The 26,064-nt window shown below is 43.5% G+C and overlaps 1 protein-coding gene across 1 annotated transcript in view; it reads left to right on the top strand.

Moving 5' to 3' along the window:
- The first annotated feature begins 433 nt into the window (after window positions 1-433).
- The window catches only part of KCNMB4 (potassium calcium-activated channel subfamily M regulatory beta subunit 4), a 35,808-nt gene continuing 10,177 nt past the window's right edge, over window positions 434-26,064 (top strand). The window contains exons 1-2 of the mRNA XM_054026388.1: window positions 434-1,537; window positions 19,353-19,480. Coding sequence (XP_053882363.1) covers window positions 1,202-1,537; window positions 19,353-19,480 — 464 coding nt within the window. The 5' untranslated portion in view covers window positions 434-1,201. The remainder of the gene's footprint in view (window positions 1,538-19,352; window positions 19,481-26,064) is intronic.

Below are 26,064 nucleotides of genomic sequence, written 5' to 3' on the forward strand. Positions count from 1 at the left end.
GCCGCCAGCCCTCAGCCTCTTTCCAAAGCACCGTGTGCAAAGGCCGCCGGGCGCCCAACGTGCTTCGGAGCGATCAGCTCAGCGCTCTCACCCCCGCCGGGGGTCGGTTTATGTAGCTGGCCGCTTGTGCGCTGCCCTGAGATTAGGCGCCCGGGGGAGACATTCTTGTAGCCACGCTGATTGCCTGGCCCGGGGCGGGCGGGCTGCTCCCAGCTCGGGTCAATCACGGGCTCGGCAGTCCCGCTTGCCTGACACGGCCAAGCCGAGGTAGGACTGAAGCTCCATTGAGCTCGAGGGGGCTGGTTTCTGGGCCCGTGCGCTGAACGCGCCGCTTGCTGCTCGGGGGGCGGGCCCCGCTGCTCTGGGGGAACGCGGAGGCGCGGGCCGGATTGGAAGCTGGGTCCCGCTCCAGCGGCAGCGCTCGGCACCCGTGCGGCTGGGCGGGGCCGGGCTCCGAGCCAGCCCGGCATCGCCGCCGCTCAAAGCGCTGAATGAAAAGTGTGTCGCGGCTGAGGCTGCTCCCCAGCGGCCCCTCCTCGCGGAGGGCTGGGTTCCAGCGAGTTACCCACACACGTGCGGCGCTGATCCCGCCGTCTCCGCGGCCCTCCCTCGGGTGGGGCCGGCGTTCGCCCCCGCTCAGGAGCGCCTTTCGATGGCATTAATCCGGAGCAGTAATCAGGCGCTTCCTGGAACACATCTCCGGGGGGCAGATAATCCCGGGCCAAGCTGTCCCGAGAGGAGATTGCCTCGCCCGGGGGCTGGATCAGCCGGCTGCCGCGGATCAGCGGGGTCAGTTCTGAGCAGGCGAGTCTCGCAGGCATGAGGGGCTGCTGGGGGAGCAGCGAGCGAGCTCCCGCTAAGCGGCTTAGCCCCCGGCAGATGTTGTCAGGCTCCCAGCCAGCCCCGATCATTGGCGAAGAGAGAGGCCGAGAGGCCCGGGAAACACCTCTAGCTCAGGGGGAAGAGGAGGGGGCTTGCACTGGTGACTGGCACCCTCCGCCTTGCACTATGCGGGGGGAGTGAAGAGTTGCACGGCGGCGTCTCGCCTCAACAGGGGAGCTCCGGACCCCCGCTGAGGGGAGCTTGGCAGCTGGAGTGGAGGGAGTTTGGCTCCGATCGCCCCCTTCCTCCTCCTCCTCTCACACCCTCTGCTGCTCTTGCTGCCAGGCTGGGGCAGCGCTTGCCGGTGGTCTAGCGGGAGATGGCGAAAATCAGGGTGTCTTACGAGTACACAGAAGCCGAAGACAAAAGCATCCGGCTCGGCTTGTTCCTGATCGTCTCCGGCATCGTGTCGCTCTTCATTCTGGGTTTCTGCTGGCTCAACCCCGCTTTGCAAGATTTGCAAGGCAAAGCTGCCAACTGCACGGTGCTCTCGGTGCAACAGATCGGGGAGATGTTTGAATGCACGTTCACGTGTGGCACGGATTGCAAGGGCACCTCGCTGTACCCCTGCCTCCAGATCTACGTCAACAACTCCGAGTCCAACTCCAGGGCGCTGCTGCACCAGGACGAGCACCAGCTCATCACCAACCCTAAGGTAAACTTGTGCCAGGGAGAGAAGGGCAGGGGGAGGCCCCGGGGCGCTTGTAACGTCCCAGCTGCGGAGGCAGGGAAGCCAGCCCGTGCTTTGGGGTTTGTCTCCGAATCCCGGGGGTGGGGAACTCACACGGACACTGGATCTAATGGCCTGAATAGCAAAAGCAGATCAGCCACTCGCGTCCTACTGCCCCCTCTTTGCTCCGGCTGTGCCGCCGCCTGTTGCTAGAGCCCCGCGCTCCTGTCAGTATCTGACTGAGACGCTGCAGCCTTTGGAGCCTTTCCTCCTCCCCGCCTGCTTCGCACCCGCCTCCCTAGGACAGCAAAGTTTTACCTCCAGAGTTAACTTCTTTCGTGGCTAAGCTCGTCGCCCGGTCTCTCGCAGCTCCTCTTCCCGCCCCCGGCATGGCCGGACCTGCTCACAGGTTCTTTGAAAGCGATCACAGGGCTAATGAGAAGAAGAGCCTGGAGTTAATGTTAATCGTGTCCAGTAAAAGAGCCAATAATTGATGGGCGCTTGAAGCCGCGGAATCCATCAGGGCTGCGGGGATAACAACGCCGGGTTTGTGGCTGAGACCCGATCTACCAGGACCGCCACACACGGCCAGAGAGAAACACCATTGACAACGGATTGCGACCTGCCCGGGTGCAATCTATCCCCCGGCTGCTCGGAGAGAGCGGGCAGGGGTCCTGAGAAGGAGGCGCGCTGGGGACGGCAAAAGAATCGTACGCAGTCAGCTGGTTTGCGTTTCCTTCGCGGTTATTGCAGATGTTTAGAGCCGAGGTTCTTCCTTCCAACCCGGCTGCTCCGTATTTAAGGAAATCCCCATTCCAGGGAAACGATTGAAAAGGCTCCCACTGTGGGAGAGCCAGCCGGAAAATAAGTTAAACGCACAACTTCAGCAACTAGCAATTAAACAAGAAAAATGATGTGGAAGGGAAGGCCAGTGTATTCTTTGCTTTGAGCACATGCCGGTAAGATTTCACCTTTGCAACCCCATCTTTAAACCAACGAAACAAAAACAACAACAACAAAAAAGTTCTCCTGGGCTCTGAGGTGTGTTTCTGTAAAATATGATTCCTGCCCTTCCAGTGTAGTAGCTAGCAAAGGAGTTGAACACTTTTTTCTAAGTTGGCACACAGTTAATATAAGCAAGTGGAAGGAAGGGTAAAAAACCCACAGCTATTGCAGAGAGGTAAGCATTGAGTGTGTATTTATGCTATGAGAATTACTATCCCCTTTTTATATTTCAAGTGCTACAAAATTAAATGCTTATCTTCATGTTTTTGCTTTAAAGTTTTTGTCTCTTACATTCGGCTCCTACTTGAAAGTTCCTGATTTAGATTAGCTGGCAGGCTATAGTATGGTGTGATTCATAGCTATGTCTCAAAGCCGCAAGTCTCCAACGAATTGTTGTGCATAAGAATACCATTGTGGATGAACAAGGGAGTGCCAAATATTCAAAGGTGTTATATGAATGGGTACACAACACTGAGCATGGAAACCTGGAAGTTAAATTTAAAACGTAGAACACTTAGGAGACAAGAAACAAAGGTGGTACATGAAGAGTTAAGTACATCAAGGAGAGAGTGAATGAAGTGTGCCTACTCTGCTCCCTGAAAGTCTACACTGTGTCAGTTACAAAACACAAAAAAAAGTTTTACTTCAGTGCTAACAAAAGCATTTAGGATACCGATTCAGCTATGCATCAAGAGAAACATAAAGAATCTTGAAGAAAATCTGGAAAATGTTACATCCATGAGCATGAAAGTAGGGAGCTCTGTCGATATTCTTTTAATGTTTCTCTTCATAATGTGGCTTAATCCAGTGCTTGGTAATATGTGCATGCTTGGGATATTTTTGGCAATCAACCTGTTTGTCTCCTGTATCTCTTGGAGCAAACACAAGAAGTCATGCTTGACTACTCTTCTTAAGCAATGGCCAAGAGATTAGAATGTCTGATGCAGTCCACAAAGGACATCTACTTAGTGTGTTCAAGAATTCTTCAGACAAGGAGAGCTGCAACAGACTTGCAATTTCTGGAAACACCATTGATGAACTAAGGTAATATAATATAGCATTGCCATAAGTGAGGTAAGTACCTCATTTTCTCAGTACTAAATTAGTTGCAGACAGAAGCTTTGAGGAACTTATCTGAATGAAGGATACAAGAAATTATGCAAAGAAGATTCAGGAGACTAAAGATTTATTACACCTGTACTGCATGGGCCGTTTTCTGTGAGCTCAATTTAGGGATCCAAAGTTACGATTTGAGTTAAGTGAACATTAATAGAATTCAAGTTTGTTCTTCAATAATGGTCTCTGCATCAGCTAGGAAAACTCACTGAAGCCATGATATTCATTTTCGAAGTGGTTACGCACCATTACTTGGCAAAAGTGTTTGTTTTCCTGACATTGCTATGGATCCAAGTGTGTGTTTGAGAGAGGAAGATTTTAAAATTTCTAAAACACCTACTTGGATTCTTTTATCTTCCAGATGGATTCTAGGATGGCACCATGGTAGATCTCAGAACTGCTGGATCGATGCAACTAATCAGAAAATAGGAAATATACAAGAAAACTGTGTTTTAGTTAATCTATTACTTTTTAGTGGCAAATGGCTTTTAGACAATTTTTGCTTGTATGTTCATAAATAACTTGATCTTTTATGTCAAATTTGAGCAAAATTATAGAAATAGGCATAGCAGAAGCTCAACATCACAATTATTATTGCTCTTATGTATTTTTACAATGTCCAAAAGTGCAAGGGACTCTACAGAACAGGATCATTAGCATCTTGCCTCAAAGAGCTTATGGTTTTCTTTAAGACAGCAAAAAATGTTGTTTTTAAGCAAGCATTGGTCAGCAATGTTTGCATTCTAAATATTGCAGCAGAGAACTTGAAAGTGAAACTGACTGAATAAAAACAGAATTGTTGTTTAATATTTCACTCTTTTAAATTTAGTAAACTAAGATGTTGAAGTACTGTTTAGGTAAAATGAGGAAGGAAATTTATTTGAAATGTGATTTGGCATCGACCCTTCAATTTTTTGTAGTGTGTTTTTTATAAAGCACTTCTTAATGAGTAAGTCAATTTTCCAGAATTCTGGTTGGCTGGAGGAAATTTTGTTCAGTATAATGTATCTTTACAAAAGGGAGAAAGTTCCTGAAAATCTGACAGAATTAGTTTGCTAGAGAGAATGAGAAGTTAAAGTGCAGAAAACTTATAAGGGCTTCTGTAACACTTGTGTAGGGTTCAGCACAAAAGAGTAAACTAGGATCACAGTAGGGATAGTACAAGGGTGAACTACTTCAGTGGATGAAGAACTTGACAGAGTTGGGTAGCAGACTTGTTGGGTAGCCTAGGAAATTCTATCTTCTTGGTCTTTCTCTATTTAATAAATGGGGAACAGTAATATTTAATTAGCTCACAGGAGTGTTGCGAAGATTAGTTAATGTTCATTCAGGGCTTGCAAGATAAAGGACCAAAGTATTTAATCATCCTAGGACGATGATGGAGGGAAGTAATTTGGAGGAAGGCATTCGAACACTCATGTTTAGTGCCAGTTTTTGTTTATGCCCTGAAAGGCAGAGGGGCATGGCAGAGGGGCATTGCTGTACATGTACATTGGCCAAACCGGATAGTCTCTCCACAAAAGAATTAATGGACACAAATCTGACATCAGGAATCATAATACTCAAAAACCAGTGGGAGAACACTTTAACCTGTCTGGCCATTCAGTGACAGACCTGCGGGTGGCTATATTACAACAGAAAAACTTCAAAAACAGACTCCAACGAGAGACTGCTGAACTGGAATTGATATGCAAACTAGACTCAATCAACTCAGGATTGAATAAGGACTGGGAATGGCTGAGCCATTACAAACACTGAATCTATCTCCCCTTGTAAGTATTCTCACACTTCTTATCAAACTGTCTGTACTGGGCTAGCTTGATTATCTCTTCAAAAGTTTTTTTTCTCTTACTTAATTGGCCTCTCAGAGTTGATAAGACAACTCCCACCTGTTTATGCTCTCTGTATGTGTGTATATATATCTCCTCAATATTTATTCCACTCTGTATGCATCCGAAGAAGTGGGCTGTTGTCCACGAAAGCTTATGCTCTAATAAATTTGTTAGTCTCTAAGGTGCCACTAGTACTCCTGTTCTTTTTACGGATACAGACTAACATGGCTGCTACTCTGAAACCTGTCATTAAACATTTTAAGAACCTTATTTACTTTACATGCAACAATAGTTTATTTATATATTATAGACTTATAGAAAGAGACCGTCTAGAAATGTTAAAATGTATTACTGGCACACGAAACCTTCATTTATTCACTCTAATTTAAGACTCGGCACATCACTTCTGAAAGGTTGCCGACCCCTGACCTAGGAAAAGCCCCTGAGTTATATTTAGGGCCCTACCAAATTCACAGTCCATTTTTGGTGAATTTCACAATCATAGGATTTTAAAAATCATAAATTTCATGATTTTGGCTACTTAAATCTGAAATTTCCCGGTGTTGTAATTGTAGGGGTCCTGACCCAAAAAGGAGCTGGGGGGGTGTCACAAGGTTCTTGTGGGGGGGGGTTGCGGTACTGCTTCTCTTACTTCTGTGCTGCTGCCTGCGGATCTGGGCCCTCAGTCAGCAGCTACCACTCCGGCTGCTCAGCTCTGAAGGCAGCAATGCAGAAGTAAGGGTAGGGTGGCATGATATGGTATTGTCACCCTTACTTCTGCGCTGCTTCTGGTGAGGCGCTGCCTTCAGAGCTGGGCGCCTGGCCAACAGCCACTACTCTCCAGCCGCCCAACTCTGAAGGCAGCACAGAAGTAACCTTGCGACCCCTCTGCAACTCTCTTTTGGGTTATCAATTTGATAAATGCTGGTCTCCCCCATGAAATCTGTATAATATAGGGTAAAAGCACACAAAAGACCAGATTTCACTGGGGGAGACCAGATTTCACAGTCTGACGCGTTTTCCATGGCCGTGAATTTGTTATGGCCCTAGTTATATTACATTGCAGAACACTGACTTTGCTCAAGCATCCACAGAGGACAGTATTTTCCAGGCCCCTTTACTTAAGATTCTTTTTGGATGTTACCCATTAGATAAGCAGCCCCCAAAAGGGGGGAAAAAAGGCTTGCCCCAACAAGCAGAGGCTACTTTCATATTACAGCCACTGTTAAATCAGCAGAGGCACTCCAACTGGAGCTCTCATCTTAGTCTGTCAGTGCACTGATTTGTTAACCTTTGGTAAGACCCTCTTTTTCCTCTGCTCTCCAAGGCTGTTGAGGATGGGGTTGGGTGAGGTGGTATGTTGATGGGCAACCCGTTATTTGGTTGGTGATTTTTAGTTTATGGGGCTAGGCAGGCAGAACATTGTATGAGCACCTATAAGTGTAGTTTAGAAACTTGAAAAAACAAATAAATATACATCTACATATTGCTGTTACAAGTTTTTAACTAATATTGTCATTAGTTTTACTTAAAATTTTTATTGCATCTTAAACTTCCTTAGTCTCTTATTGTGGCATATAGGCTTCTGCTGACTGATGCTAATTTACTAGATGAGACTGTAAGAGTAGAATTTATATATTTCTAGTAATTTAATTAAACTAAATTTAAGGCATAGAAGGAAATGCTCTTCAATTATTTTACCTACTTTTAGAAACTCATGTCAAAAACTAAAACAAAAACCTGAGTTTTGGTTTGGCATAATAGTTTACTTTAAAAGTAGTGACATACATGGTTTGTGTTCATAGCAGATTATTTTTTTAAGTTTAATGTCTTTGTCTTGGGGCAATAGCTTCTTTTTAGTTTTGTCATCAAATATCATAGGCTTTTAAAAGCTTTCTGAATGTTATGCTAATCTAGAATAGCCTTATTAACAGATTATAAGTGTGGTTTAGTTTAATGATTGTTCATTCATAAAATATTCTTGACTAAAATCGGACAGCTGTGTTAACCCCAAATGTTTTTATCAAAGTTATGGCTTTCAGCAGTAGACACCCAGTATGTTAATCGACTGGGTAGACTCTTATTAACCATAGCAAAAATCCTGAACAACTTGTTTTTAATGGTCTTAAAGTTTATTAAAAGACCCTTTATTTTCCTTACCTTGGTTTAATTATTCACTAGGGTATTTGTACCTTCTGTATGAGTCAGTAGTGTGAAAAATGTGTGCTTTGGTCTCATTACAAACTTTCTACACAACAAAACTGAATTAATGGCAACCTAGCCATTCAGTGCTTTTGGGCTGCAAAAGTATTTTCTAAATTTTGTAGTTTAGCATTTGAGCTTAGATTCATAACTTCAGGTATCTATATTGCCATGCTAGCAAGTATTGTATGTTTTGAACAGAGATCTCCTCAAATTTTCTCCATCCACTATGTAATAAAGTAAAAGTTGTATTGCAGGGAATAATCATACAATTGCACAATCCCAGATTCATTTTGATTCTTAAAAGATTAGGCAGCTGGGTCAGAGTAAATCCAGAAATATGAATGTAAAATACTGTATAGGATTACAGCAATTTAAATGTTTGTTTTCAGTGTGCCTGATTTGTGGATGATGGATTTTTCAGATTAAATTAATTATAATACTTATCGTAAACTTTCTTTAGTTGTTCCAATAGCAATAACCATTTTCATGCCAAAGTTTAACAGCTTGGGGCATTGGAGACCTTCCATATAAAATAGAAGTACAAAAAATATCAAGACTTAGGCCTTCTGTACCATTAATCAAGCAGAATAGATTAACTATGGAGCCAGGATCCAGTACCAGTTATGCTGCTGCTAATCCCAAACTCTGAATTTATTGTTAATACATATAGTGCAGAGTGCCAAAAAATACATTTAGTTGTGTAAATTTACAATGGAATACGTCAGCTTGCAGCTAAAAAATAAATTGACATCTGCCTCCTTACTCGTTTGTTTAGAATAATTTTTTATCTTTATGCCTGCAACTGAGCATGATGCAAAAAATAACTTGTCTGATTTATACTTATTTTAGAAAAGATCCTATGTGAATGAATACATGTGTGTATCTTTAGCTATGTATAAAATATAGTGTGTGTGTGTGTGTGTGTGTGTTTGTATGTCTGTGTGTGTGTATCTGTGTGTGTGTATATATATATATATATATATATATATAGAGAGAGAGAGAGAGATAGATAGATAGATATTATTACACACACATTGTCTAGATTCTTCCTGGCCATGAAGGTGGGGGTGCCGTAAGTGGCTGGGAAGAAGGGAAGAAGTAAATAGCATGCCTTGCCCATATAATGGCTGGATAGAACTGCTCAAGAAAGCTCAAGGATAGCTTACTAGTTATTCCCGCATGTGTACAATGTTCCAGAAGGGGATCAGGTGAAGGATTAGCCTTAGCCATGACTCATATACTGTGGGGGAAAGAGGATGGAGTATGCTGCACCACCCTAATATTGGGCTATACCAGGGGTGGGCAAACTTTTTGGCCCGAGGGCAACATTGGGGTTGCAAAACTGGATGGAGGGCTGGGTAGGGAAGGCTGTGCCTCCCCAAACAGCCTAGCTCCTGCCCCCTATCTGACCCCTCCAAGTTCCTGCCCCCCTCAGAACCCCGACCCATCCAACCCCCCCTGCTCCTTGTCCCCTAACCGCCCCCTCCTGGGACCCTCTGCCCCGGGGACCCCGCCCCCATCCAACCCCCTGCTCCCAGTCCCCTGACTGCTCTGACCCCTATCAACACCCCCACCCCCTGACAGGCCTCCCCGGGACTCCCACACTTATCCAATCCTCCCTCCCATCCCCTGACCGCCCCCCAGAACCTCCGCCCCATTCAAGCGCTCCCTACCCCCTGGGACCTCCCGCCCCTTATCCAACCCCCAGCCCCCTTACCATTCCGCTCAGAGCAGCATGTCTGGCAGCCGTGCCACCCAGCTGGAGCCAGACACGCTGCCTCTCTGCTCGGCAGGAGCGCGCAACCGCGCTTCCCAGAGCTCTGCCCACGCAGTGGTGTGACTGCGGGGGAGGGGAGACAGCAGGGGAGGGGCTGGAAGCTCAGGGGCCAGGCAGGACAGTCCTGTGGGCCATAGTTTGCCCACCTCTGGGCTATACCAACTCAGACAACTATCTAGGGCATAGTGTATTACATCACCAAAAAACTGCACTGAAAACATTAAGGTTGCAAAGGTCAAGCACTCCAAAATTAGGAAATGCTAGAATTAAGGTCGCCTGTGCAACCTTAACTTGGCCCTCTTCTGTATATGCATTATGGTACAGTCTGTAATTGTATGATCACATACCATTTGTTTTACACAGGGCCCCTGCCTCATTCAGTGCACAGGATGGACTGTGCGCAGAGAATGAAGCAGCTGTTTTGTTTTTTTATTTCTTTATATTCGTTATTCAGTTTGTGGGCCCAGGCCATACTTAGTGCACACATCCAAACCCTGCACTGGATACAGAATTATTAATTTCCTTATGATCTTTTCACCACAGTAGCTGAGCCTAACAGCCTTTAATGAGTTTGTCTTCTCCGGACTCTTGTGAAGTAGGTAGGGTTTTTACAAATGGGGAACTGAGACACAGTGAGATTAAGTCCATTAATTTTAGGTGTTTTAGTGGTTGAATGCCCAGCTTGAGGCATCTAGGGCTTGATGTTTCAGCGTACTTAATAGCACTTTATATGTTCAAAGCACTGTACGGACATTGGCACACCCCTATAAGGCATGTAAGTACCCTCTCCTCCCAGTTCTTGCAAGTATATTGTCAGTCTCCCATATCCCTTGACCCGTCCAACCTTCCCCTGCACTTCTGTCTTGAACACTGATGGTATGTCTAGGCTGCCTTTGGGAGCAAGTCTCCCAGGCTGGGTAGAGAGACTCATGCTAGTGGGGTTTGAGCTAGCGCACTAAAAATAGCAGCATGGACTTGCAGCTCGAGCAAGAGACGTGGGCTAGCCACTTGAGCTCAGATCCATGGCATAGGGTGGTCTTGAGAGCCTGAGCTGCAACATCCACACTGCTATTTGTAGCGTGCTAGCTCAAGCTCTGCTAGTGTCAGCCTGTTTATCTGGCCTAGGAAGCTTGCTTCTAACTGCAGTGTAGGAATACCCTGAGCTGCTATGTGACCAGGGGCAAGTCACTTCAACTTGTTCATCCTCTGTTCATCCTCTCTGCCTGCCTTGACCATTTAGAGTAAGGCTGGTCCAGTAGTCAGCATGGTAGCCAGGGAGTTTAGAGATGTGAGTTCAGTTCCTCGCTCTGTAACAGAGTCCCCTGTCTGATCCTGGGCAAGTTGCTTGGTTTCTGTGCCTCCATTCCCCAGCAGTAAAATGGGGATAACAGCACTTTCCTACCTCACAGAGGTGTGGAGAGGATAAATACATTAAAGATTGTGAGGTCTCAGATACCATGATGAGGGTCATATAGTTATGTAAAACATATAGTTACGTGTGGCTTTGGAATCCGTCTAATTCTTGGGACATTAGTCCTATTTGTGTATTGTGCTTTTATATAGATTGTACAAGTATCCAGAACATATTTAAACAAATTTATGCTTCACACTCTACATTCATTCACTTGCCATTCCTCTTGCTCTCTTGCGTTGTCATCATTGGCCTACAAGCTGGAGAGAACTCACTTCAGAGCCTTTCAGTTCTGCTCCTTAATTCATGATAGGGTGCCTATTGAGCAGGGCCAGCTCCAGGCACCAGCCCACCAAGCTTGTGCTTGGGGCGGCACCTGGAAGGGGGGCGGCGCGGTGCAGCACTCCGGCCGCCGGGGAGAGCGGGGCCCCGGCCGGGGCTTGCCGCCCTCCCCCTGGCACTCTGGCCGCCGGGGAGAGCAGAGCCCTGGCTGGGGCTCGCCGCCCTCCCCCCAGCGCTCTGGTCGCCGGGGAGAGCGGAGCCCCGGCCGGGCACTCCGCCCTCCTCCCAGGGCTCCGGCCGCCCTTCCCCCCGGCGCCCTCCCTCCGGCCGCCGGGGAGAGCGGAGCCCCGACTGGGGCTCGCCGCCGGGGAGAGCGGAGCCCCAGCTGGGGCTCGCCGCCCTCCCTCGGCGCTCTGGCCGGCCTCCCCACCCCCCACGCCCTCCCTTGCCGCACTGGGGGGGGGGAGGGCAGCTGGAGGCTTTTTTGCCTGGGGCGGCAAAAAAGCCAGAGCCGGCCCTGCTATTGAGTGATACATAAGGTATTGCCTTTTTTCAGAGATGCAGTAAGCCGCCCCCAGAGACCATATCAAGACTCTCAGCAACATCTGAACCTGCATGTGAACCTCCCACATGACACTGGAGCACACTCTAACTGATCAAAATACCAGTGCAGAGAACCATCATTTTATTAAGATAATTGAAGAGCGGCTCAAATGGGAGTGTACCTATTGTCATGTGCCAGTTACGAACATTAATATATAGGGCCCCACCAAATTCATGGTCATGAAAAATGCATCACGGACTGTGAAATTTGATCTCCCCTGTGAAATCTGACTATTGCAGGGCTGGGGGCACCCCAGCTGGCGGCTTCTACTGTGGGCCAAGCTCCAGTTGCTAGTCCTAGCCCGGACTGGGGAGGGACGGGACTTCCTCTTCCCCTGCAGGGGCTGCTCCCAGAACTGGGTCAGACTCGCTTCTGAAAATCTCCCCCTGCAGTAAGCTCTGTGGCTTCTAGCTGGAAGCCCAGCTCTGAACGCAGTGCAGAAGTGAGGGTGGTATTCAACCCCTGACCTGGGCGGGAGGCTGTGGCCCCAGCCGTCAGGCTCCAAACTGGGCAGGAGGCTGCTGGAGAAATCCGGATGTATGGTAACCCATGCTCCCATGCAACCCTCACTTCTGCGCTGCTGCTGATGGTGGTGCTGGCTTTAGAGCTTGGCGTCTGACCAGCAGCTACTGCTGTCGGGCTGCCCAGCTCTGCTGGCAGGGGTGCTGCTTTCAGCGCTGCAGAAGTAAGGCTGGCAATCCCACGCCCCCCCTTACAATAGCATTACGACCCTCCCACACACACACAATCCACTTTTGGGTTGGGACTCATGGTTACAAAACTGAAATTTTAGATGTAAACATCTGAAACCGTGAAACTGATTATTTTTAAAATCTTATGACTGTGAAATTGACCAAAATGGACTGTGTATTTGGTAGGGCTCTACTAAAATACCTGTATGTACTCCAAGCTTTTATATCTGTTCCCTAACACTTTTATTGAATTGGATCCCGAGTCATTTATCCAAACAAAGCTTTGAAATAAGGGAGGAATTTCATTAGCTGATGCTGTGTAACTGAGACCATAGTTGAATTATATAATCTGATATGTGCTACAATACATTGTAGGATGTGTGATTATGGAGCCGTGCACCAACAGAACTTCCAAAAATCTCTCTACTTCATTATCTTCATACTCAGTGCATAGTTTATCCTTCAGCTCCATCAAAACTCAGATAGGACTAAGGTCAAGGAAGGTGGGGTGGAAAACTTCCACCAAAAATGGGCATTACTCCTTTTGTAATAACGCCACACATTATCATAAGATATCCAAAAATCCCCTTTTTAGTTTCTAACACCTTAGATATATTACTTGCTAATTAAGAGTATTTGTGATTTCATGCAGTATGTGGAGGGTGAGGGAGGGAATTTTGCATTTAGCTCTATAAGCAATTCTCTAACAGCAAAGCATGTGGGTCACTCCAGATTAATCAACCCTCTTGGAGTACTCATGTCAGTAAAGGCTGCAGAATCAGGACTGACCTTTATCTAAAGGCTACCCATTCGTTTGGGGGATGCACGATGATCAAAGCCTAATGATGGTTTTCTGACTCAAAACACAAAGGCCTGATCATTCCTTCGGTGGCACACACAACTTCCATCGGTTTCTGTGAGCAATGGACAGGATAATCAGGGTCCTTGATTTCAGGTAAAACACTCTCTAATTTTAGTAGAAACTAGAGAATTTACACTGAATCTCCTTTGTCTGATTACAAGTGACAGCACTGAAAAATACTCTATTCGGGGAAGCCTTACTGCGTCATTATAGCCACTATGCAGCATTCCCTTTCTTGCTTATGAGCAATACTGCTGGGAAGATACAAACAAAATACAGGTACAGAAGTACTTAGCAAACTGCATAAAACTATGGAACCATTACAGCACATGTTATAAGGTACTCAGTGATGGTGAGCCCTTTGTCCCAGGAGACGTGCCGTGATGGCCACGAGTCGCTGGCTGCAATATTCCAATGCTATTATAAAATGGAATGTCCTAGCAAGGTAATTAAAAAGGGAAGGAAATATGCAGGGGTGGGCAAAAAAAAAAATCTAGCAGATAATCATGTTGTGAGTTTAAGTTTTCTCTGGCTAGTCTTCACTGAACACAATTATCAGCATGACCCCAGCTATTTAAAACACAACACTTTCTTCTGAGAAGAGTAGCAGTACTGTGATCAAATAACTGGTGCAGGAAGACATCCTGTCACAGCTTAGAGGAAGTGATAGAGCAGCAGTGCAGGAAACTTCTTTCTCTTATTGGGCATCTTTTGTGTGACATTTTCTTAAAATAAAAAACTGTTCTCCATAAATGATGGTCCCCATCCTGCTCCCCTTGAAGCTGTAGAGAGTTGACATTGTCTTCAACGGAAGCAACAGGCCCAATTTTCTGGGATGTTGTGAAGGAGGTCCCGAAAATTCAACTTCCACTGGAAGCTGAGAGGCAGTGTGGTCTGGTGGATTGGACTGACCCTGGGCAAGTCACTTTACTTCCTTCTCTAATTTCGTTCTCACCCTTTGTTTGGCTTGTCTAAGTGATCTCTTTTGTGCAAGGACTGTCTCTTACAATGCATTTGGACCTTGCCTAACACAATGATGGCCTGATCTTGATTGGGACCTGTAGGCCCTACAAATAATTAATAATGCTCCAAGAGTTGCTAGGTAGGACAAACTTTTCTCACTAATGCTATATAGCAGGCACTAAGAGGTAAGCCTCTCAACTGATTTCCCCCCCCCCCCACACTTCTTGAATTATATAGTACAAAGATGGCAGCAGTTTCTCTAAAGATCTGGCAACAGGGCAACAAGTATTTTACTGACTGTCACGGTTATGGGGCAAATCACACTTCAGACTCCTTTCAGTTCCTCTTAAGTGCACCCCTTTGGAGGCAGGTTTCATTGCCTTCATCCCTCTCTGGGTGGAGCCCTATGGTCCTACTACTCCTAGACTGGATTTCGGGGCTGTCGGGTAACACAGGTGATAAGCTCAGAGGCTGCAACCTAAACTGGGTTTGGCACTGTGATGGTGCACCCCGTAAAGCTTCATGGAAATATGCTTATGAATGTATCTGTATGACATAACTGGAATATGTTTTATGCTACATGTGCCATGTAACATATCTCTGTAAAGGTTATCATAGAATAATAGAATATCTGGGTTGGAAGGGACCTGAGGAGATCATCTAGTCCAACCCTCTGCTCAAAGCAGGACCAATTCCCAGGCAGATTTTTGCCCCAGATCCTTAAGTAGTCCCCTCAAGGATTGCACTCAGAACCCTGGGTTTAGCAGGCCAATGCTCAAACCACTGAGCTATCCCTCCCCTGTTACGATCCACTGAATCTATTCATCCTATTTGTATGCATGTGTCATTGTTGCATTCAAAGTTATGAATATTGGCTGTGTACTTGCTTGATTTCTAAGTAGCCTTAGTAAAGCATTTGGTCAGCTACTTGAGAAAGGAATGTGCAAATTAAGTGCCCAATCAAGAAACACTTAAAGGACAATGAATCTCGGAAAGCTCCAATCCACATAAGTCTACCTGAGGATGTTCAGGGTAGCATGTAAACAATGGCTACTGCCTGTAAAAACTGAGTTATGCATGGACATGTGACTTGCCCATGTAACTCCAAAACTCCATCTTGGAGCTGGACTTTGCATAGAAGAGAGGAGGGGGGTCTCCACTCCACCCACAAGAGAAAGTCTACTTAAACCCCTAGGAGACCCCTTTATTTTGTCTTCAGCTGGCTCAAGAGAGAGCCTCTCCACCCCCAAGGATACCTGAAAGAAACTGGAACAAAGGACAGTAACTACAGGGGGTGTGAGTGATTGCTGGACCCAGACTAGAAGGAGACTAGTCTGTAAAAGGAAGCTTACTGGAACACCTCTGAGAGTGGGATTTTGTCTGTATTCAGTCTTCTTACTGTATTAGACTCAGACTTGCTTGTTTTATTTTATTTTACTTCGTAATTCACTTTGTTCTGTCTGTTACTACTTGAAACCACTTAAATCCTACTTTCTGTGTTTAATAAAATCACTTTTTACTTATTAATTAACCCAGAGTATGTATTAATACCTGGGGGAGGGGGCAAACAGCTGTGCATATCTCTCTATCAGTGTTATAGAGGGCAAACAATTTATGAGTTTACCCTGTATAAGCTTTATACAGGGTAAACGGATTTATTTGGGGTTTGGACGCCATTGGGAGTTGGGCATCTGAGTGTTAAAGACAGGAACGCTTCTTAAGTTGCTTTCAGTTAAGTCTGCAGCTTTGGGGCACGTGGTTCAGACCCTCTGTGCTGGAGCAGACTGGCATGTCTGGCTCAACAAGACGGGGTGCTGGATTCCCAAGCTGGCAAGGAAAGCAGGGACAGAAGTAGTCTTGGCACATCAGTTGGCAGCCCCAAAGGGGTTTCTGTGATCCAGCCCATCACAGGCACCTTCTAGCCCTTTTTGTCTTGGAGCCTGTAACAGCTGATGAGAGTGACTCAAAACCAATTTTTTTAGAACAAAGCACTATTTAGTCATTCACCCAAAGGCATGTAGCACACTGAACAAAGGGATAAAACAAAAAGGCTATACACCTATTTCCCCTTACCTGTATCTTCATATTGGTAAGCTCCCTTCAGCCGAGTTACCGTCATCTGAGGGTTGGAAGACACAGACTGTCCTGCTGCAGCATGGTCTCTGTGTCTTGTTGCATTCCTATCAGTGCTCACTGATGCTCCTTGAGCAGCCCCCAACAACTCAGTCAACCCCCTTTACTCTTTTAAGCCTTGGATGCTTTAATGGTTTAGTGTCCCCTTTGATCCTGGCCTCAGGAATGGGAAGAGTAAACCTTACCAGCCTGGTTGGGGCCTGGCTGATTGATGTATTCCCCATTGTTTCCTCAAGGACCCCTGGTTTTCTCTGGACATACCTTATCTTTGCCATTGTTTTGTTGTTACCTATTTGTTTCCGTTCTGCCATCCTCCTTTGATTTAATGCCTTGAACTCACGCAGGATAATACCAACCAGGTGAACTAGGGTGCATATGATATTTATAAAAAATAATAGCCATTATTACCTCATTTGGCAATTCCCATCTTCATGTTGGAATTATAGTGGTGGGATTGGTACAGGTGAGCCATGTCAATTTAGCCAGATTGAGAAATGAGGAATTTCATGCATGGGGGGTGGGGGAGGGGTGGACTTTCTCCCCAGGAAATCGTGGTGGCTCACTTTTCCTGTCAAACACTGGGATGTGCCTGTAAATTTCATCCAGCAGAGAATGCAGCAGAGCCAGACGATGACAGAATGGTAAAAGGAGTGACCTCCAAACATCTTCAACAGAGCTCAAATGCTACACCAGGCAAAAGGCATTACTGCAACAGAATGAACATAGCCCAGCAGGCAGCACAAGCACACTCCTCCTTTCTCCTCACTCCCATGGCAGGGGCCTATGCTAGTTCATGGCCCAAAGAAAATCTCCTAGCTTCAACCAGAGTCTACGCAGCCTGGCAGAAAGGCGCAGAAGCCTCATGCCCAATAACCCTCATAAATAGAACACGCCCTGCTATCAAGCTAACAAGTCTTAACCCTTCCACCAACCAGCAGGCCCTAAAAGAATTCTAGTGGATGTGGTAGTCCTAAAGGTCACTGCCAAACAAACTCCCAAACTGAATTATTGAACCAAGAAATGTTGTGGGCCAAGGGAACTGATTTTAAATTTGAAATAACAAAAAGCAAGAAAACACTTGTTTTCTGTTTCAGCATCTGCAGAACAATAGTCATTGTGATGCTACTTATTTCTAAAAATACAAATCTGAAAAAGAATCTTAGGGTAGGATTCTCTTCTCAGCACCAGGATGTGAAGAGCTCTACATGACAGCAACAGCAAATGTGTTGCTGTGAAAATGGGGGTGCTTTGTTATGAAAAAGGCAAGTTTTAACTTGAAACAAACGAGTGAGAATTTGCACTTTGTTCCAGGTTAGAATATAGGAGTTTATCAAAAATAAGTGTGGATGCTGACAGAAATAACCAAGTTTTACTTGATCAGATTGATGAATACCTAAGAACTTGTTTTTACCTGCAGAAAATTCACAATGATATAATGGAGACAGGCTTCCAGCTCTGTACAGCGTGAAGTAGTTCAATGGTAGAGTGGAAGCATAAGCTCACTGATGGGATGGAAGAAAAGTGCCCACCAGCCATCTAATCAAGACCCTTTCCTCACAGCTGTGTTTGTTTTCAAATGAGAGTTCTGAGGGAGGACAGACCCTTCCCTGTTAGTTGTCCTTTCAGGTTACTGTAGAGAGACCTGCACTAGGACTTCCCCTGAGCCTGGGGTTCCTGTCTGCTACCCCTACAGAAGAGTGTGTAAATCCTATATCCGGCTTCCTGTTGGTCACATGGTTCTTCCTAGTCATATGTCCTGTGACTACAGCTCCCAATTTTAAAAGGGACACAGGTCATACCATTCACACTGTGCTATGCACATGTGAGTCCACACTCAGTACCCTCTCGCAGGAGGGAAGGTAAATAAAAATGTTTCCACTATTGCTTATGTTAACAAAGCAATGTAAGTGTTTGTAGTGTACCTTTGCCTATTGAATTTCAAAAATGAAAGGGTGAATTCTCTCTCTCTCCTGGATGGATGGGATGCCTATTAATGACAAGAATTATGCTTGTGCACTGAGGTATAAATATTTCTCCAAAGGATAAACTGTGGTACTAATTCTAGTAATATGTGTTTAAGGTATAAGCGGTACGAAGGGAGGCATTGTGATTAAATACGGGCCTGGGAAGCAGGACACTTGGTTCTGTTCCTCTGTGACCTGCAACAGGTCACTTAAGGCCTGATCCAAAGCCCACTAAAGTCAATGGACAGACTCCCATTGACTTCAGTAGACTTTGAATCAGGCATCTGGGCCCCAGTTCAGCAGAGCACTTAAACACATGCTTAAATCCTGTTGACTTCAGTGTGATTTAAGCACGTGCTAAAGTGTTATGCTGAACTGGGATTTCAACATCCTGTGCTTGTTTCATGCAAACCTTGTATTTATTAATGTGGGGGTAATACCTATCTTTTGTACAGCATTTTGAGATCTGTTGGTGAAAATTTGACATTTATTTCTTTTATTTATTTATTCTTACATTGTTAAACGGAAAGTGTGATTGTACATGTCGTAAATGTTTGTAATGATTTCTAGTTTTCAAAATATGGGTACAGCTAGCTAGAACCCCCTTGAAAATTAATCCTCTCCTTTTTGTCTTTTTTAATTTCAACATGTGAAACATTAGCATGTTTCCTAGAAAGATGGAGGAGTGTGAGAGAGAGAGAGAGCAGGTAGTAGTAAAGTTAGTAAAGCACATAGTAAATCATTCTTTTGTAACTGATCATTAAAACATAAATATTGAGCAATTAATGAACAAGAGATGTTCATCTAACTTTTTGTTCCCTTCTGTTTGAAGACTTGCATCCATACGTTCAGTCTTTATCACTATGTGTGAATTTGGTGAGGAAAATCCAGAGAGAATGTTGTCTTGTATTGTTGAGTACAGAAATAATTTCATTTTGGAAACTGTTTTGACAGTGTTCATACATTCCTCCCTGTGAAAGAGAAAATCAGAAGAATTCTGAAATTGTCACTCACTGGCAGGAATACTGGAAAGTTGAAGTGGGTTCACAGCCATTTACGTGTTATTTTAACAAGCATCTAAGGTAAGTCACTGCCTACATTTGCATAGCTAGAAATATTTACAAAACCTTTCCATCCTCTGCTCTCCATCGGCCTTGTTTGAAGCAAACTATTTGAAAACATTTTATTTTGATGGTAAAAAATGTGTGAGAGAATTCTCATTGCTGGTGAACAAAGTATTTTTAGTTTTTTGCTGTTGAATTTTTTGGTGACACCAAAAGGCAGTTGCCCCAGAAAAAGTTTCACTACATTGCAAAAGCTGAGTTTGTTTTGCTACCAAAACTGACCAAATCCTTACTTGTAACAAATTTGTGTTTCTTCCCAAAAGAGGGAGGAATTCTACCATTTTCACTGTGAGGAGTTGTGTTCATGGAGGAAATGAGCCTTAGATTTGATTAATGTATGTTCACACAACTATCACTTTTCATTCTTTCATACTTACAAAGTGGAGAGTTGTGGCTTTAGGTAACTCTACTTAGGGAATTCTTCTTCTTTCTGGGTGTCTTTGTATTTCCCATTAGCAGTAGTGGGACTTACACATGTATCAAGGGATAGATAACTCTCTTAGCTTAAAGCAGTCAATTTACCTCCGCATATATTTTCCCTTCTCAGGTACATGCATTGATTATTGTTGTTCTTCTCTTTTCCTGTTTGTCTGTATCTTTCTGGTCATGATGTGTCCAGGAGTAAGTGTTATACATCCTTGGTGAGACTGCATCTGTAAAACTGCACCATGTCATTACCAGAAATGTACAGCCAGATTGCTTTTCCCTGAATTCCCTCCAATGAAAAATGACTATATATCTGCTGGGATGGGCATAAGAAAAGATTTAAAAAACAAACAAACAACCTCCCAAGCCTAAATATGAATCAGGAAGACTCGATTTAATCATGGATTTCTACATAAAAGTGCATTCTTGTTGGTTGTTATAATCTTAATACATATTCTTCACAACTCAGAGATAGAGGTAGCTTTCATTTTTAGAAGCTACACACTATACATTTTTAAAGTGATTTATTTTGAAAACTTTTCAGATTAGTTTTACAGCTATACCAGACAGTGAATGATTGTTTGGTTATTTCATTTACCGAAGGTAATTGAAGCAGATATTTATGAAGTCATTGGGAGGTGAACTATGTCCAGTTCAACAGGTTAATCATTAATATTTGGAGGATTTTCTTGCCAGGTTGTATTAGGAGGAGAACATGACCAGACAGACATTTAAATTGCTTTATTTAACTAAATCAACATTATGTATTCTGGATTTTTTTCTTCAACAGCAAGCATGTAATATTTTAACAAAACAAGCATATGAATTTTTTAATTTAGTTAAACATTCAAGTTTTTTAAAATCAGGTTTGTTTTTGTTAAAACTGTTTTTAACTAAAATAATTAAATGAAAATTTAAAAAGAAACAAACCAAAATTAAATCGCCTGTCAGCCAGGTCAACATGAGAAACGTAAAATATTGGCTTCTGCCGCTAACTCAGTCGTCTTCACCTTCATTTTCCTGTTTGTTCATAATCTGGAAAAGAAAAACAAGCTATCCTGCCTTTTTGGGTCCCAAACGATTTCTCAATTTTTCACAGTTTGTTCTAGCTTCTACTGCTACTTCTTGTAAGTATTCTGCTGTGTGTGTATTTCCTGATGTACCAATTGTTTATGTAAGTAAGACATTCCCTTCTTCGGTTGTCACACAAGCACGTACAACAGGACATTGTGGACACTGCTCCACCCATCAAGACTCAAGTTAACTATTTTACCCTTTAGACCTTTTGCACACTGCTCAATTTCTCTTTTATACTCGTTATCCAGCAATTTGCTTGCGACATCTGCTCTATTGGGTGGACTGTATCCTGGTCTTAATGACTGAACCATGTTAATGAAGTGTGGGTTCTCAATCATACAGGAAGGAGAGTTTATTGCATAAACAAACCAGGCACTTTTTTCATCAATTACCTCTTTTTGTAATCTGCTGGTTCTTATCACAAACTTATCTATGGTTGTTTTTGGATGATGGAGATTTTTTTTTTTTCTTTTTGCTACAGGTGGTATACTGTGGCTATGTGACATACATGATGAGACTGAAACACTATCATTGGCAGATAACTCTGTAACTATAGAAAATGATGGTGATCTTGAAGTTCGATAGTCTTCAGAATCCTGTATGTTGAGGATGGATTCTCCTAAAACAAAATAAGTCAATGCAGTTATTTAATTATTACGATACTGCTCATTTAGTATTACTCAGTGCATTCACTGACACTCAGTACTACTTTAAAGGTGAAATTATAAAAGGAAGATCTGCCTATTTCAGCTATTTATTTTTTATCACAACTGCATCTAAAATGATAGTACCATAGAATAACAACTATATTTTTTGCTCAAACATGAGAATTCAAGAATAGTCCGGAAGGGACACAGGCAGTCCTTAAGAAAGAAGTATGACATAAAAAAGTTTACCAACCTAAAGCTCCTGCATGTTCAGACATGTTCCTTTCATCATCTTCAATGCAGCTTCCTCCTAAGAAGGAACACTTCTCATGATGTTGTTTCATTTGGGCAACTAGGCCTTGCATTTCTTTGTTGCATTGTTTGCATTTTGCACACATGCCTGTTTTACCCACAGGTAGAGGAACTTCATTCAAATATTCCCAAACTGGGTCTCTTTTACCGCCTGCTGCCATTATAGGTTTTCCCTTCTAGTGAGAGAATGCCTGTTCCTCCCTTCTCACATTTATCTCCAGACGACTTCTCCAGATCTTGCCCAGATCTATTCCGTCCCCAACAATCTATTCATTGAACTTTTTGAAACTTTGCACTTTTAGAGAGAGGTAAGGGATTGACTCTGTGTACACAAATTTGCAGAGGGACAATAGGGTTGAGGTCTGTTATTTCTCACCTCTATATATTATTTATTTAAAACATTTTTGCTGTTAACAAGCATGTTATCTCTAGAGAAACAAATACACAGTTTGAGAACTGCAAAACTAAGCATCTCTGATGGTATCTTCTAGACTGAGCCCCATTGGGTAGATAGAAAGATTAACCTGAATAATTTATACAGAAGCCCCCAGAACTCCATAAAATTGGGTCCCTAATCCATGAACTATTGGAACTCATTTGCAAAACTTTTCTTAAACATTACATGACTGTATTGTCTCATACTATAGAATTAGAATTTATAATCCCTATTCCATGATGAGATGTCTTTGTCTTTGAGCTATAATGTATCTTAATTAAAACTATTTTAGATAGGTTTTTTCCTCAAAAAGCATTTTATCAAAAAATCTGATTTAAATTTTAAAAATCAGATTTTTTTAATTTAAAAAAAAATGTTGATTTTTATCCACCCTGATATGAATAGTGTGGGTTAGGCCCTGATCCTGGAAGTGCTTAACCCCTGTGCTTACCTTTAGTACCATTGGCATCAATGGGGTTCTTCACGGGAGTCAAGTTAAGCATATGCATAAGTGTTTGTAGGGCCAGGGCCTAAGGGAAGAAGGGGACCCAATTCCATAAATATTTGAAGAGTGTAAACAGCAAGAAGGAGGATGGATGGATTAAAGCAGGATCTGTGGATTCAGTTCATGGGCTGGAAATGGGGATCTTGGTCTCAGAAAAGTGTCAGAGACCTTCCAGCTGATTCTCTGAGCTAAAGGCAGACCTCAGACTGGAGTATGCACTGAAGCCAGAGTGCTGGCGCACAAACACCTTCGTTCTGTGCTATCTCACTGCACTGACTTTCATTACTTTCAAGATTGTTCACCACTAAGGTGCTGCTTCTTAAGATAACTGCATTTTATATTAGGTTAAATTTTATTGACAAGTACCAGAGATGCATTATAGTTTTTTGCCTTTGACATTGCTCTTCTTATTGATCATACAGCAAAAGGAGAGTGTGATGGGTTCCACCCAGGGTGCCACCTGGAACTGGGTACCACTGAGCCCTCTGACCCACCAGCCTGGGCTCCCTCTCACACTGTGCTGCTGTGACAAGTTACAAAGCCCTCCAAGCTTGCACTTTCACCAGCATTCACACAGGTAGGGACACACCCAGCTGCAGTCACATGCAGGTTCTCTAACCACCAGCGTCCCAGCCTAGGACACCAGAGCAGTACCGTCCTGCCCTGGTCAAATCTGGCCAGTATATGGGTTTAAAACTTGGTCTGCCTCTCCCTCAATGTGAAGAGGACCATGCACACTTGTGGTAACCAAGCTGAGATTTTCCCCAGACACCTTAGTCAAATGCACACTGGTTTGGATTAAAACATAAAATATGTTTATTAGCTACAGAAAGATAGATTTTAAGTGATTATAAGTGATAGCAAACAGATCAAAGCAGATTACCTAGTAAATAAAAAACCCCACAAACTGAGCTTAACATACTAGATAGGTAGGGTATGAGTTAGCAGATTCTCATCTTGAATGATAAACGGGCTGGCAGATTCTTAAGGCATAAGCTGCCTTTGCTTTGCAATTTGGGTTTCCCAGGTTTTCATACAAAGGCTAGAAATCCCTTTAGCCTGGGTCTATCACTTCCCCCAGTTCAGTCTTTGTTCCTCAGGTGTTTCCAGGTGTGGTGTTGTAGGGAGAGTGAGGTACCATCATGATGTCATTTCCCTCTTTTATATCTTCCTCCCATTTCCCACAGTTCCTGGGGTAATCCTTGTGCTTGTGTGCATTTCCTCAATAAGCCATTAACATTGTTTGGCCTTTTCACTGTTGTACCTGAAAGACTGCTGGTGGGTGTTTTCAACCTCACAACATGTTTCAGTAACACATACGTAGCCAAACTTCATAACTTCACATATAATGATAGCAAATACAATCCAACAGTATATTAATGTCTAGCAGATCAAGACTTTTAGAATGATACCTCACAGGGCATACTTTGTGTAAAGCATATCCTAATTACATGACAGTGGGAATAAGGGGGTGCCAAGGTGTCACACAGAGGTTCACAACAAAGTGGTTTAGAGATGTTTAAAGTGCAAATAAACTCACTAATACAGCATTGATCTGATCGCATATCTTTTCGTTTAGAGACAGGAATGAGTTTTGAAAGGTCAAATACGTAGAAAGGGAAATGCTTGGTTGGGTATATTATTTTTAGGTTTTATTTATCTAATTAAACAGGTTGGGAAGCAGAAAAATACATGAAAAACAAAAAGAAAAACGTAGTTCTTGATTTTAAAACGTGAATGTGTGCAATTTTTGTTAGTCCCCGCCTCCGCCCCCCCCCCCCATGTGTGGAAGAGCTGTTATATGTTGTTTGTACATAGTATGTGTAAGTATATAGATATTATGGTGGTAGGTCTTGTAGAAAACACTATACATTTGTTTGTGAGATTCTATACCCCTACACTTTCAACTAAGGTGTGAGAACTTGCAGACCCTCCAAGAGGCCTTCCCATGGAAACCTGATAAGATAAGACTTGACATCTTCATTTTTCTAATTTTAAAAACAAGCACAATGCCTGGCACACCCATTTAAAAAAACCTGGTGGTCTTTATACATCCTAAAGAAGCAAAAAGGACACACACCCATATTATGGATTTTTCTTTTTAAATCCTATGTAGATCTCCTTTAAAATATTGCTAGTGTGTGTTCACACGGATGCAGAGCTGCATGACATAATGCAACATCATCGGGTATTGTAGAAACTGCAGCAGCAGCACACCGTAACATTACATTGCAACACCTGAAAATAAATTAAGAGACTTTTTTTTATTGTCCTGCAAGCCAATTTTGCAAGATGTGGGACTGCTGCACAAAAATAAGCATTGTCTTGCACATTGGAAGACTAGTGGCAATGCTGAGGCTAGGATGATCATATCAAAATAATAGCGACAGACGAAGGAAGAAGATTGTTTGTAAGTGTGAGAATAGGTGCTTAGGAATTCATAAGATACTCCTGTCTCACAATTTGCTTCATTAACAACATATGATGCTCATTAACCATGATGTACTTTTCCATTTCAAACAAATAAAAAAAGCCAACTACAATAAACCAATTACCTTTTTTTTTTTTTTTTTACTGCTACTAACAAGTCCTGAAGGGTGTCTGTCACCTGTCAAAATGTATTGCAATGACCAGTCCTTGTGCCTGGTCCAGTTGGTAGCACTTGTCAGAATTTGGTACCTACTGTGCCGAGGTGGACAACTGGTGAAAGTAGCAAACTGATATGGATGAGTGAAACTGATCAGGATTTAAACCAGCGAGGATAGCCAGAAGAACAGTCGTCCCACACAAGGAAATAATAGAATAGTGTCTGGGGTTATGTGGGCAACTGAGATATCTACTATGTGGGTGATTTTACTATCCCACCTACATATTTAAAGATCTGGAATTAGGAGGGGCAGTTATTTATCGTTCTCTTGCTGAGGAGGAACACCACTATGAGTGAAGGAAGAGATCACCCAGAAAACAAGAGAAGGAGTTGTGTATGTGGGCCACAAACTACATAGCATGACACAATCAAGACTAACAAGAATCTGATTTCCTCTGTCCTGTTTGGTCTTTCTCTATGCTCCCTCAACCTCCCTCTACCATGTAAGCATAGCACTCCTCCTTCTCTTCCCATTATTGTCATTCACACCTT

This window comes from Malaclemys terrapin, chromosome 1 (assembly GCF_027887155.1).
Source record: "Malaclemys terrapin pileata isolate rMalTer1 chromosome 1, rMalTer1.hap1, whole genome shotgun sequence".
Lineage (NCBI taxonomy): Eukaryota > Metazoa > Chordata > Testudines > Emydidae > Malaclemys > Malaclemys terrapin.